This window comes from Silene latifolia, chromosome 9, assembly GCF_048544455.1.
Source record: "Silene latifolia isolate original U9 population chromosome 9, ASM4854445v1, whole genome shotgun sequence".
NCBI classification, from domain to species: Eukaryota; Viridiplantae; Streptophyta; class Magnoliopsida; order Caryophyllales; family Caryophyllaceae; genus Silene; species Silene latifolia.
Window position 1 is genome coordinate 204,473,249 of NC_133534.1, and position 13,190 is coordinate 204,486,438.

At 33.5% G+C, this 13,190-nt stretch overlaps 1 protein-coding gene across 1 annotated transcript; it reads right to left on the reverse strand.

Moving 5' to 3' along the window:
• Positions 1-11,416: 11,416 nt before the first annotated feature.
• On the reverse strand, positions 11,417-12,942 carry LOC141598465 (major pollen allergen Ole e 10-like). Its single transcript, XM_074418182.1, has 4 exons — positions 12,810-12,942; positions 12,160-12,194; positions 11,783-12,026; positions 11,417-11,642 (listed from the first exon to the last, which is right to left on the reverse strand). The coding sequence occupies exons 1-4, from the start codon at positions 12,877-12,879 to the stop codon at positions 11,611-11,613; spliced, it is 381 nt and encodes a 126-aa protein (XP_074274283.1). The 5' UTR covers positions 12,880-12,942; the 3' UTR covers positions 11,417-11,610.
• Positions 12,943-13,190: the final 248 nt, after the last annotated feature.

Sequence of the window (13,190 nt, forward strand, 5' to 3'; positions counted from 1 at the left end):
TGTTACTCGGCCGAATAGGACTTACTCGGCCGAGTAATGCGTCGTGTGTTTTTGGTCAAGTTACGGCCGAATATGGTAATACTCGGCCAAGTATTCCCTATACTTGACCGAGTATCCGGTCTTACGGTAATTATTTTCCGTGGTTTGATTAAAGGGGATTAAAGTTATAAATTGAGTTTTACAGTTTCACTTTCACTTTTATCAAAAACCTAAAAAAATTTCTACGTAACTCTAATCACCTATAATCTCTCCCAAGATCGTGGATTGTTCGTGAGTCCTTGTTCCTTTCTCTCTTGCGTTGATTGTGTTGGTAAATCACTAGTCCTATACCTTTTGTCAGTTTCGTCTTTTAGGGTTTTACCCTAGTATTGGGATTTTGGGAAAAGGGATGATTTCATATTGTAATTGGATTGTATGATTCTTGTTAGGTGGAGAATTCGTAGAAGAGAAGTTCTAGCTTCCTTGTTGACTCGTATCAAATTTATGCTAAGGTAGAGTTTCCCTACTCAGTTGATTGCGTAATTGAACTAAGATTGATGATTGTGATGCTGTAATTTTATTGATATGATTAATATTGTTGGTTGATTGTATTCGGAGGGATTGGAGTTGTGATGGTTTGATGATGATTGTGAGGTGCGTCTTCGGCTGAGTGGAATCACTTGCGGGAGTGGCTTCACGCCCTTGATTCGCCCCTTGTGGAACCCGCCACAAGAGGGTATGTACACATTAAGGAACATGGGTTGTTGCTCGTTGTGACGAGCGGGGCTTAGGTGGGTAAGGCTGCGGTCCCCCCACTGACGATGAATATTATCTGTCGCGACAATAATCTGGCAGGACTACACACTTAAGTGTGTAGTCAGTTATGAGATGTGATTTTGAGTTGGAGATGATTGTGGAACAGTTGCTTTTGACATTGTTGTATTTTGTCTTACTTTAGTTATGTAGTGAACTGATCCCGTTGTTATTTTGTAAATCTGTGGTGATCCATTCGGGGATGATGAGCAGATTGTGACAGGTGATGATGGTCTTTAGCTATGGGGACGAGATGGGGAGTCATCAGTTTGAGTCTAGCTTCCGTTGTTACGAGTTTAGCTGTTTTTTTTTTCAGTTGTTTTGAGATTAGTAAACATTTCTTTTGGTTTGGTTTTTGAGACAATGTAATAGTTAACTTTATATACTTTAGTAAATGCTTTGGAATGGTTACTTTTGATATACTAGCCTCGGGCAACCGAGATGGTAACAATCTCTCATGCTAGGGTGGTCCTTGGTAAGGCACCTTGGTATGTGGGGGTGTTACAATTAGTGTCTAAGGAATGGTCAATTCAACTACACCATGTTAAGCCCAACCGACGGTTATATTGTATATATAACTACGTAACATGTTATAGCATAAAGGGACGGTGTATGTTGCGGTGTTTTTTGAATGATCTGGGAATTCATTATGGTAAAGTGTGTTATTTTAGTTTGATAGTGACTTAATATAACACTGTTTGTTACATATTTGTCGAATGCTGATTTTCTTGTATGAGATCTGATTGATAGTTTTGTTAAACTGTATTGTAATAAGCCTGGTTGTGTAACCAAGTAAGAGGATTGTCGGTTGTGTGGCCGAGTGGGAGTATTGAATTTTGAGTTGAACGACACTTCATTGTGCGCGGCTGATAGAAGGGGTCAATATTGTGTTATTATGGAATTATGGCTGTAAATAAGGTGAGATAATAATGAGCCATTAAATCAGTTTTAATGGTGTCATTATTTCTCCTCATTCATCTCCATGTAACTCCTATTTTAATAATTTGTATAATATGTGATAATTCTGTGTGAATTATACACACAACAACATACAAACACTGAATCACAACAAAGCCACCATCATTTGAGCTTTAGGAATTTGGGGTGTGAACTACCACCGGTGACTCTAGTAGCCATCGGTATCGATCTTTTCGTGGACAGAAATCGACACGTCGATCTTCGTACTATGCCTCTAAAGGTACGTATATTTTAACACTTGACAATAAATTTCTCCCTCTAAATTTGTAAAGAGAGAGTTGCGGATGTACTTGTGCTACTTATGCTTGGCTTCAATGTTGGAATATGTGTCCTCCGACAATAATGCGATCACGACTGTTGATCATGATGATCACATGTTTAAGTCTCATTAAAATGAATACAATTGGGAAGTAATTTTGTTACTGTCAACTGGTCAACATATATCGGTAATGATTGGTCGACTAGAGTTTGACATTCGTCGTGTGACGGTGGTGATCAGTTGACCCCCTAGGTCATACCTAAAGGGCAACACTCTTAATTGATTATTTAATTAATCGTATAATGTTACGAGTTAATTAAATTGCTTGAAAATTGACGGACGATTTTGGAAGTAAAATTTACGTATCATATTGAAATGTGATTAAATGAGATACGGTCTGAGTAATTAAATTGTATAGTTACTCGGATGAAATAAATTGTTTAATGTAACAATTAAATCGAATGAATTGTTATAAATACAATCAGTTGTGATTTATAAATTGGTAAAATATTTTGGCACAAGTAATTATGATATTACTAAGTCGATTTTTGTATGTGACGTATTTTATCAATACGTTGATTTTTAATATGTTAAAAATTACATAACAAATATATGTGACATATGACATGTTACATATAGACAATTGACAAAAATAATATGGATTCCATATTATGATTGTACCGAAAAATTGGGTTATTAAGTTAATAATTATGTTGATTAATTTATTAAGTAAACATAATCATTACCTAAATTCCTAGCCATGCAACCCTAATATTCTTGTGAAGACAAAAGTGTTCATGCATTGGCTACCCAATAAACCCCCCCCCCCCTATACCCGGTTTTTGATGAAGAAAACCATCATTGGTTTTTCATCTAATTTTACCTAATATTACACTAAAATGTGTTAGTGCATTCATTCATTCAAATCATCCAAAAATATAAGTTTTCTAGAGAAATAAAATCCTCTCTTTATCTCTCATCAAAACCGAAAATATTCAAAGTGTTAACAATATTTTTGGTTCAATTTTCTACTATAATTAATATTATACTAGTTTTGTAATATTAATTAAATTAAGAGGAGCCTTGGGTATAATACTTAGGGAGAGATCTTACTCTTAGATCTTTGTTCTTCCATTGGAATAAGCTCAAGAACAAGAAGAGAAAGGTGATCTCTCTTGTGCCCTAATAGCCGAAATTTACCATGTAAGGACATGATTTCTCCTCTATTCATTTTATTGTTTGCATGCATAAGTTCCGCTATTAATTTTATGACAAATTATTAGACATATAAGAGTATGTTATAATGTATATGAATCTACATTTCTATCAATTGGTATCAGAGCCACGGTTGTTTGCATGCAAATTGGTTAAAAGTTTTTCCGAGTTATATGAATAACAAAATAAAACTTGTAAAATTTGTGTTATTATGATATATCACGAAATAATTACATGCATGTTAATATTTCTGGTCCTAAAGTGTTTTAGGATTTTTTGGTTAATTTTTCGGATTTTTATTGTTCATATTTAATAATAATGACATTTAAATGTGATTTTATGAGTAAAAATGTCATTTTTGGTCGAAAATTAGCTATACTTCGAATTTTAAGTTGGTTTTTGGATATGTTGTTACATATATTATTTTGAGATAACCTGTAAATTTTCATAATTTTTGCACTTGTTATGCTCGAAAAATGAATTTTTCATTATTAAATTCGGATTTAAGAGAAAAATAGGTTAATATGAGTTAAATTTCGAATCTGGTCATAGAAAATTTATATGTTGTCACATGCAATTTTACAAGATGTGTGTAAAATAATTGGCTATAAAGAAGTCTTTTAGCATGATTTATGAATTTTTGAAGAAAAATGGCATAAATAGTGACATTATTAGTTGAAAATTAATAAAACATAACCTATGACTAAGGAAAAACGTCTAATGTTGCATTTTATTATATTTTTCAGATCTAAAATTGAAAATTTAATGAAAATAATTTTTCCATGTTTTTATGATTATTTTATTAAATATCGATAAACCGCAACATTGTTTTTCCGGAAAAATTTCGAAATTTTTAACCTAAGATTTTGAACATTATGAGTGTCATGGAATTTTTCCAGAATGTTCATGAATTTAAATTTCAAATTTTGAATTTATTTGAAATTTTTGGATTTATTTGAAGTTTAATGGCTTATTTTTGTAATTTTTGGTCCATTTATGAACAATTTTATAAATAAAGGTTAATTATGGTCAAATTATTAGTGAAGACTATATTTTGAGTCCTAAGAGGTTAGGGTAATTAACTTATGCATAAATATGAGTTTATGTATTTTTGTGATTATAAAATGTTGAAATCACGCAAATCCGTAAAAACCGAGTAATATACGATATTGGCTAATTAAAAGGCGATTTAGCATAAAAATTGAGCATGTTTATACATATTATAATGCTGCATTTTCTTATGATTGTCATAATTTTAATTTATGTAATTTTAAATTATGTAATTTTACTTAGTATGGCCTTAGATTTTAATTGGTATTTCCCGAAATGTATGGGAATATCGATTCGGTTGTAATTTTTATTGTGATCTCGTATCACCGTTTTGTAATATTTAATAGATTTATTTTATTTTAGTTACAAATGTATAATAGGAAATTATGTAATTTTATTCATTCCGGAGTTTCCAAAAGACGGATTTCTTCAAGAATGGCGATACATAAAGACGGTGTTACCTTGAGATGTGTGCCACAACCGAAGTTCAAGGGACCAATGGAGTTGGTTTCCGAATATGTAATAGATTAATAGTTTTTCTATTTTAGGAAAGGTCATACTAGGATTTATTTATCTTTATGCTTGCATTTTATTTTATGTCACATGCATCGCTAAATCGCCATAACTAAACATGCATTGTCTTATTTTATCGAGTTTATCGACCGTGTCAATTCGAATTATCGTAGTTCACCGATTTAGTTCACTTAAAACGTGATAGATAATAAATTGACATGACCTCTCGCTAAAACAAACAATTGAGACATAGCCTTACCAAATAGTAGAAACCATGAAAACCTATTTCGCGAGGGAGTGCACTCGGCCACACCGGGGTACAAACCTTGTTACGTAGGGGAAGTGGGTGATGAATGTTTATCCACCGAGTTCATGTTAATGAAGGGTATTTCGGCACACCGTGCCCTAAATTGATATGGGTTTGGATTATGGACACATTTATTCGAATTTTGGGTTGTACTCAACGAAAGTATTCACGACGATTTCCGGATGTGTTTCGGGCTAGAGATGAATATTAATGTAAACATCATCGACCAAGAGTTCTAAAAGTAGAATCGATTAAAAGGTTAATCCACCGAGTTATGTTAATAAGGGGTATTTCGGCACACCGTGCCCTAAGTTAATATGAATTTGGGTCTTGGAATCATTTATTCTAGTTGGGTAGAGGTCACTAGAAAAATGCTTAAAACTTGTTTAAATCATACATTTTTACGAGTATTATTAAAACGACAATTGTTTTACTCCTTATATTTTGTTTTGTAGACCACTTCTTATTCATAACAAATGGCAACACCAACTCCTAATGCTACACCACTCGCTACTTCATCTTGGCTCCGATCCTTTATGGATCGATGTAAACTTGAAAAGAATGGGTCAAATTTCTCCGAGTGGGATGCCCAACTCAAATTAGCCGCCGAAGGTGACGACAAGCTTCGTTACCTTACCGAGGCCTCTCCACCCGAGCCCACCACTAGGTCCACCGCGGCCACTAGGGAAGCCTATGAGGCTTACCAAAAGGAGTCCGCCGCAATGAAAAATGTCTTAATATTTGCGATGGAGGCGGAACTCCAAAGGAGAGCCTTCAAAATGGGCAATGCTAATGAGATTTACTCCAAACTTGTGACCATGTTTTCACAAACCCCGCGGATCGTCCAATATGAGGCGGCCGCGGCATTCTTTGATCTCGACTTCAAAGAGGGCCAAAAGGTTAGCCCTCATGTGCTCAAACTCATGGAGCTTGTCGAGACCTTGAAGATTCAAAAGGTTGAAATCCCCAAAGAACTCATCGTAGATAGGATTCTACACTCCTTGTCTAAGGTTAAGGCGTATGTACAATTCCGGGTGAATTTCAATATGCAAGACAAGGATGTGTCTCTTGAGGAGTTGCACAAGTTACTTGTGCAAGCCGAGAGGGACATGGGGTTAAATGTGAACCCTCCCAAGGATGTGCTTAACATAAGCACAAAGAGTAAGGGGAAGTTCAAGAAGAATGGGAGAAAGGGCAAGAAGCAAGCTCCCACATTCACCAAAGCTAAGTCTTGTGAAGCTAGCACCTCCAAAGTCAAGAAGGGTCCTCTTGACAAATGCCATTATTGTAATGGCATGGGACATTGGAAGAGGAATTGTTCCAAGTACCTTGGTGATATCAAAGCTGGAAAGATCACTCCAGTGGGTAAATGACTAACCTTCTTTTATGTTTCTAATTCAACTATGGTATTATGATGCAAAGTTGTGATAATGTATCTCCCTTTTTATTGTAAATAGGGCCTCCACCAAGCAAAGACAAAGGAAAAGAAAAGCAAGCATAAGAAACCATGAAGAAGCTAAGGATAGCTATTATGGAGCTTTGTTTTTCATTGTCTTATTTTAAGTTATGTTTTGAATTTTAGAACTTTAAGTTTCCGTGTTCGACATGGAAAGGTATTTTGGATAATGGTTTGTATTTTGGGTGATAGTGACTTGGTTTGCAACCCAAGTCACCCGTTTTATCATTTATCCTTTATGTTCTAAAATTTCATCTTTAAATGCTTGCGTTTTGAAACATAAGATTATTCACTTAAAAGTGATCCAATAGACAATTATAATGACGGGTTTCATTATATGTCCACATGCTTAAGGCTTGTGTATGATCATTTATAAAGTAATTTTGAGTTTATGAACTCTCTTAAAGGTATGTCAACCACCAAATACACATATGAAATCAATAACAAGTAGTAAACCTATGAGGTAGTCCTCCTTATACTTCAACATCATCAATTTGTGTCTCATATGCTATCTTTAAATGCTTAGTGTCTTCATTCTAAAGATAGAGTGGGAGAAAAATGAGGACACAACACACAAGGCAAGATATTATTGTGTACTTGTGTAAATAAAGATCTACGCAAGAGAGAATGATTTGAATGAAGGTATATCTATTTACATAGTATACCAAATAGATGAGATCTATAGTCTCAAGTTAGTTCTAAATGACTTAAGAGACCAAGTGAAGTTATCATAAGAGTTTATTCTCAAGATAACTACACGAGGAGACCAAAAGAAGTTTTGGAAGAATAATGACTAATGTAAAGTCTTAACAAGCTTTTGACTAAGGTTATGAATCAATTGACCAATAGTTTCAATCAGGAGTTTTACTTAAGAGCCTAAATGAATCATAGTAACATACTAGTTATGATCAAGTCGCAAAGATTGATATTCCGATATCTTCAATAGCCAACGTTTTAACCACGCAAATGTCATTGTTTAACCTCGCTATGAAATGGTTAAACCTCCTTCCGAAAGGGTATTCCGAAGGACCTATTCTAAATATTATTTGTATTTGAATAATGACATTGCTACACATCATTATGACATGAGTGTGTTAGAGATTTAAAAATCTCTTTCCGTAAGGTTGAGATAAGACCACTTCAAAATAGGCATTTTGAAAGGATATGATGGGAACATATATGGTTTTATCCTAGTAACTTGGCAAAGCAATTTATATTCTTGAAAAATTTCGATTGAGGAGTCAATTTCGAAATATGTTGAATTGAGTGGGAGTTAAGAAATTCTCATGTGAAGACATGGAATTTAGTGGGAGCTATCATCCTTGAATGTATAAAACCCATTACTCATTAAAGAATGACGAGCTAATACCTTCTTTCATAAAGAAGCTTTTGAGTTTTCAATTCTGGATGAAAATGGACAATGATGAATCCAATTACATCATGGGATGTTGGATTAGTATTAAGAGATACACATCAAATCAACATACGCGCAGGTTATTCGTATGAATGAAAATGGGATTACCATTAGCAGTCATGGTAGTTCATTGAACCTGAGAACAGTTGATCTCATGATTATTAATGACTAATGTTTCCGCCATTAGAATGATCATGTACATGTCCAATTTTGAATCATATGCATAAGAGCATGATAATTGGTTGGTGAGCCATAATAGAAACGTCATGAATTCTCAAGTAGAATCCGATAAGCGATTTCGGTGTTTGACGGAATGTTCTATTATGTTTCAAGAAGTTGCACATACTATAGAAAATCCGAGCACATATGAGGATTTATGAGAATCCCAATTCTTTCAAGCCTAGAAAGAGAAATAAGAAGTTTTGGAAAGATGCTTGGTCGAATAAGAGGTTATTCATAAACAATCTTTCCTAGTAAAAGCTAGGACTTATGAGAAGTGCTAAGCTAAATAATCTTGTCAATTGTAACAAGATTCTACAAAACATATACCTAGTGCATTGTGTGTGGATGGAATACTTGATCGGTACAAGTTGTATTATTCATCGAAATTCGTTCGTTATGAGATGATCGATAAGAAAGTTCTTTCAAGTTAAAGAACCAAAAACCAAGGTCGAGAACCTTGATGTGTACTTGGTAAGATTCATGCTATGAGAACATGAATGTGAAGGAAATTGCAAGTGCAAGAAGTTTGAACACATATACACATGGGATGTTAAACTTCTATTGCAATCAACAAGTGTTTACACTTATGATAAACATCACAAGGTTGTAATATGATATTGACTACCCGAGTGTGATGTCGACATTTGTCGTTTGAGTTATTATTAACTCACATGGTACATTGTTATATCCAAACGGGTTGTGGAGACAATTGAACCCCGTTAAAGTGAATATGGATTAACATTGTTTTTGCCCATAGTTACTTATATGAGGTGACGTCTCGAAGTGACTAGAGTGTGATGCGATTGATGGCAAGTTCAAGTGCCATAGAGTCATGTGAGATGACTAGTCGATCACATAGGCAGACTGTTAGGAACATTTTGTCGGGCCTAATGACCGCTTATAGAGTTCTGGCAAATTTATATAGCCTGGTCGTGGCGAGAGCTACTATAGTATTCAAATGAGTCGATTCTTTTGACTAAAGACTATTCGCCTAAGATGGCACAGTTTCAGATTAACTTTGATTTGTGTTACTACGACCTTCGTAAATGGGGTCAAATGGGCATATTTTGGGTTATGATGGCTGTGGCTAGTCGAAGGGAATGAGTGCGATAGGAATTGTCCACCCCTTGTCAGGGTTATAACAATATCTCAGGGCCACTCGAGGAGTAATGAACTGGAAATGCGTGGCCACGCTCGGATGGTATCCAGAGTGGATAAATCCGGTCAATCAGTTATTCTCCAGATCGAGGAAACCACTCTCGATATGATCACTTGCAAGTACGACCTGAAAGACACCTTGCATTGAGTGGGAGATAGTAATAGGACAAGAGAATTGGTGACGCACACTTGTCGAGGACAAGTGGGAAATTGTTGGAATATGTGTCCTCCGACAATAATGCGATCACGATTGTTGATCATGATGATCACATGTTTAAGTCTCATTAAAATGAATACAATTGGGAAGTAATTTTTATTCTTTGTCAATGGTCAACATATATCGGTAATGATTGGTGACTAGAGTTTGACATTCTTTGTCGTGTGACGGTGGTGATCGATTGACCCCTAGGTCATACCTAAAGGGCAACACTCTTAATTGATTATTTAATTAATCGTATAATGTTACGAGTTAATTAAATTGCTTGAAAATTGACGGACGATTTTGGAAGTAAAATTTACGTATCATATTGAAATGTGATTAAATGAGATACTGATCGAGTAATTAAATTGTATAGTTACTCGGATGAAATAAATTGTTTAATGTAACAATTAAATCGAATGAATTGTTATAAATACAATCAGTTGTGATTTATAAATTGGTAAAATATTTTGGCACAAGTAATTATGATATTACTAAGTCGATTTTTGTATGTGACGTATTTTATCAATACGTTGATTTTTAATATGTTAAAAATTACATAACAAATATATGTGACATATGACATGTTACATATAGACAATTGACAAAAATAATATGGATTCCATATTATGATTGTACCGAAAAATTGGGTTATTAAGTTAATAATTATGTTGATTAATTTATTAAGTAAACATAATCATTACCTAAATTCCTAGCCATGCAACCCTAATATTCTTGTGAAGACAAAAGTGTTCATGCATTGGCTACCCAATAAACCCCCCCTATACCCGGTTTTTGATGAAGAAAACCATCATTGGTTTTTCATCTAATTTTACCTAATATTACACTAAAATGTGTTAGTGCATTCATTCATTCAAATCATCCAAAAATATAAGTTTTCTAGAGAAATAAAATCCTCTCTTTATCTCTCATCAAAACCGAAAATATTCAAAGTGTTAACAATATTTTTGGTTCAATTTTCTACTATAATTAATATTATACTAGTTTTGTAATATTAATTAAATTAAGAGGAGCCTTGGGTATAATACTTAGGGAGAGATCTTACTCTTAGATCTTTGTTCTTCCATTGGAATAAGCTCAAGAACAAGAAGAGAAAGGTGATCTCTCTTGTGCCCTAATAGCCGAAATTTACCATGTAAGGACATGATTTCTCCTCTATTCATTTTATTGTTTGCATGCATAAGTTCCGCTATTAATTTTATGACAAATTATTAGACATATAAGAGTATGTTATAATGTATATGAATCTACATTTCTATCATTCAAATGTTGGTTGCAATTGATTAATTTGTTAAGTGTTTTAATGTTTTGGCAACAAATGAAAGTGTTCTTTTGTGATAGTCATGTAGGAATGAAGAAGCATACAGAAACGTGGTATAAAAGTTGAAACATGATCAAGGTTTGTTTTCAATATTAACAAATTTTCATTATAAACGGACACTATTCATCTATAAATATAGACGGATAAAGTAAGAGGACAAGTGGGGTATTCGTCTATAACGAGACAGACTGTTAAATATTACACTGGGCAACATGATTTAAGAGCGATGTGATTGGTAAAACACGATTTAATTGAGCGCTTTTTTGTAAGTTGGTGAACTCTCTTTGTTAATAATATTAAAGGACATAAAATTAGGAGCGGTATTTGCACGCACCGTCAAAGAAAAATGAAGGAGATATAATAATAATAATAATAATAATAATAATAATAATAATAATAATAATGTATAAATGACTTAATTAATTAAGTGTAAACAACTGTGGTCTGTGCCTAGTCAGAAAACACAGAAGTGTAGCAAATTGGACACATGATTTCCATATTAAGACTAATATTCAACCGTCACACTATCATTATCATTAATAATTAATAATCTAATTTAAAACCAACAAACACGGTAATAATGCATAATTGCATATTATAATCCGTCAATATCAACTAAATCTTGTACTTTGTATCCACCACTGATTTTATTCAACCATCATGCAAATATGTATCTTATACTTGAGAAATTGTATCCGTCCTCTACTAATAGAAAGGATAGGAGCAACTTCCATAACCTGCAAAATTGAACATACAGAATGATCGTAAAATCGTATTATACAAAACTTTCTGATGAAAAGAATATACGAGAATTTACTTATCGTCTCGGTTATTTTTTGTGTTAAATAAAATAATTAAAAATAGAAAAAGAACATACTGGGGTCAGAGAGAACCATGAGGCCAGAAGAAGTGAAGGAACAAGTGCTGGCAGTGCGACCATTCTTTTGGAAGTAGATGTTCATCACAATTGAAGCATGGTTGATTAGAGTGTTGGGTGAGAAGCATGGTCCACCTTCTTGTATCATGTTGCATTGGTAATAACCTAATTGATTGCACACATAATTTATGTTGTTCTTCAATTCTGCCTCACTTGCTGACGGTTTTGCCACACACCATGATTTCTGTCATTTTTATTTTATACAGTACATTGTTAGTCCATAATAAGCAACAAAATAGATTTTATTGGTTGACTATTAAATTTGTAGATTTAATTTAATTTAATTTAATTTTCAAGTGTTGTATATGTATATGTACCGTTCCTGCGGGGACGACTTGAGCCATACTTGTTCCTGTAACCATTATATTATTATAGGAAATGGTTATCCACAATTGGGAGTATATATGACATTCATAACATGTATGTGATGTGGTAATATGATAAAACAAAGAGATATTATAATAAAAATGAAAATCATTTAATAAAATTTTCGTTAAAGAATAATAATAATTTTTTACAATCTTTTAAGAGACCGAAATTCACTGTCATTTTGCATGGATCATGACCAAAATTACCACATTAGTAGTTTTCAAAAATTGCCACATTGGTAAATGAACATGAGGAAGTAATAAAAGAACGATATATAACGTGGCCTAAAACGTTACCAATTCTGAAATGAAAAATATGTGAAAATTATGAATCAAGTTAAAAAGACGATAAAGGATAACAAAACGTTACATCTATGAGGCTATGAGCAGGACATACGATCAATCAGTACGTATAAATGTAATGGCAAATCGCAGCAGAGTGATGATATATGGTAAACTATGAAATAAAGTTACACATACGGTAAAAACTACAACGTAGCAGAAATGAACAATATAATGCATGGCTATAAGAGTATAATTAACAACATAGTTACGTATAACACATGCACCAATTGAAGTAAATAATTACATAAATATACCTGAGTTGAAGGACACAAGCAGAAGAACAAAGAAGCTTAGAAGTACAAAAGACAGATTAAAGTTTGCCATATTATTTTTCGTAAGGAAATATGAAATGTAAAGAGTGTTGCTAATATTTTTGGTGATAGAAGACGAAAAGCAAAGGGGTTTATATAGAAGAAAGTAAACAATTTTGTGAACGGTCACATGCACTAAACTCAATAATTACCAACAAATTAAGGTCAGTGAAACTGACATACATTAATAAAAAGGGTAAAAATTAATTGCACATTTGCACCACACCCTCCACTTTATGCATTAGCTACAACTCCACAAGTGCTCTCCAAGCAAGACTTACTAGTTTTTCTCTCTTTTTCTATTTTTTTCTTTTTAATTTTGTT

What these genes read in the sequence shown, in the direction of transcription:
- LOC141598465 (XM_074418182.1), bottom strand. Translation starts at nt 12,879, where the DNA reads ATGGCAAACTTTAATCTGTCTTTTGTACTTCTAAGCTTCTTTGTTCTT. An exon ending in GCTTGTGTCCTTCAACTCAG is followed by an intron (nt 12,195 to 12,809) that starts GTATATTTATGT and finishes TAATGGTTACAG; the next exon opens with GAACAAGTATGGCTCAAGTC. An exon ending in CATGGTTCTCTCTGACCCCA is followed by an intron (nt 11,643 to 11,782) that starts GTATGTTCTTTT and finishes TCAATTTTGCAG; the next exon opens with GTTATGGAAGTTGCTCCTAT.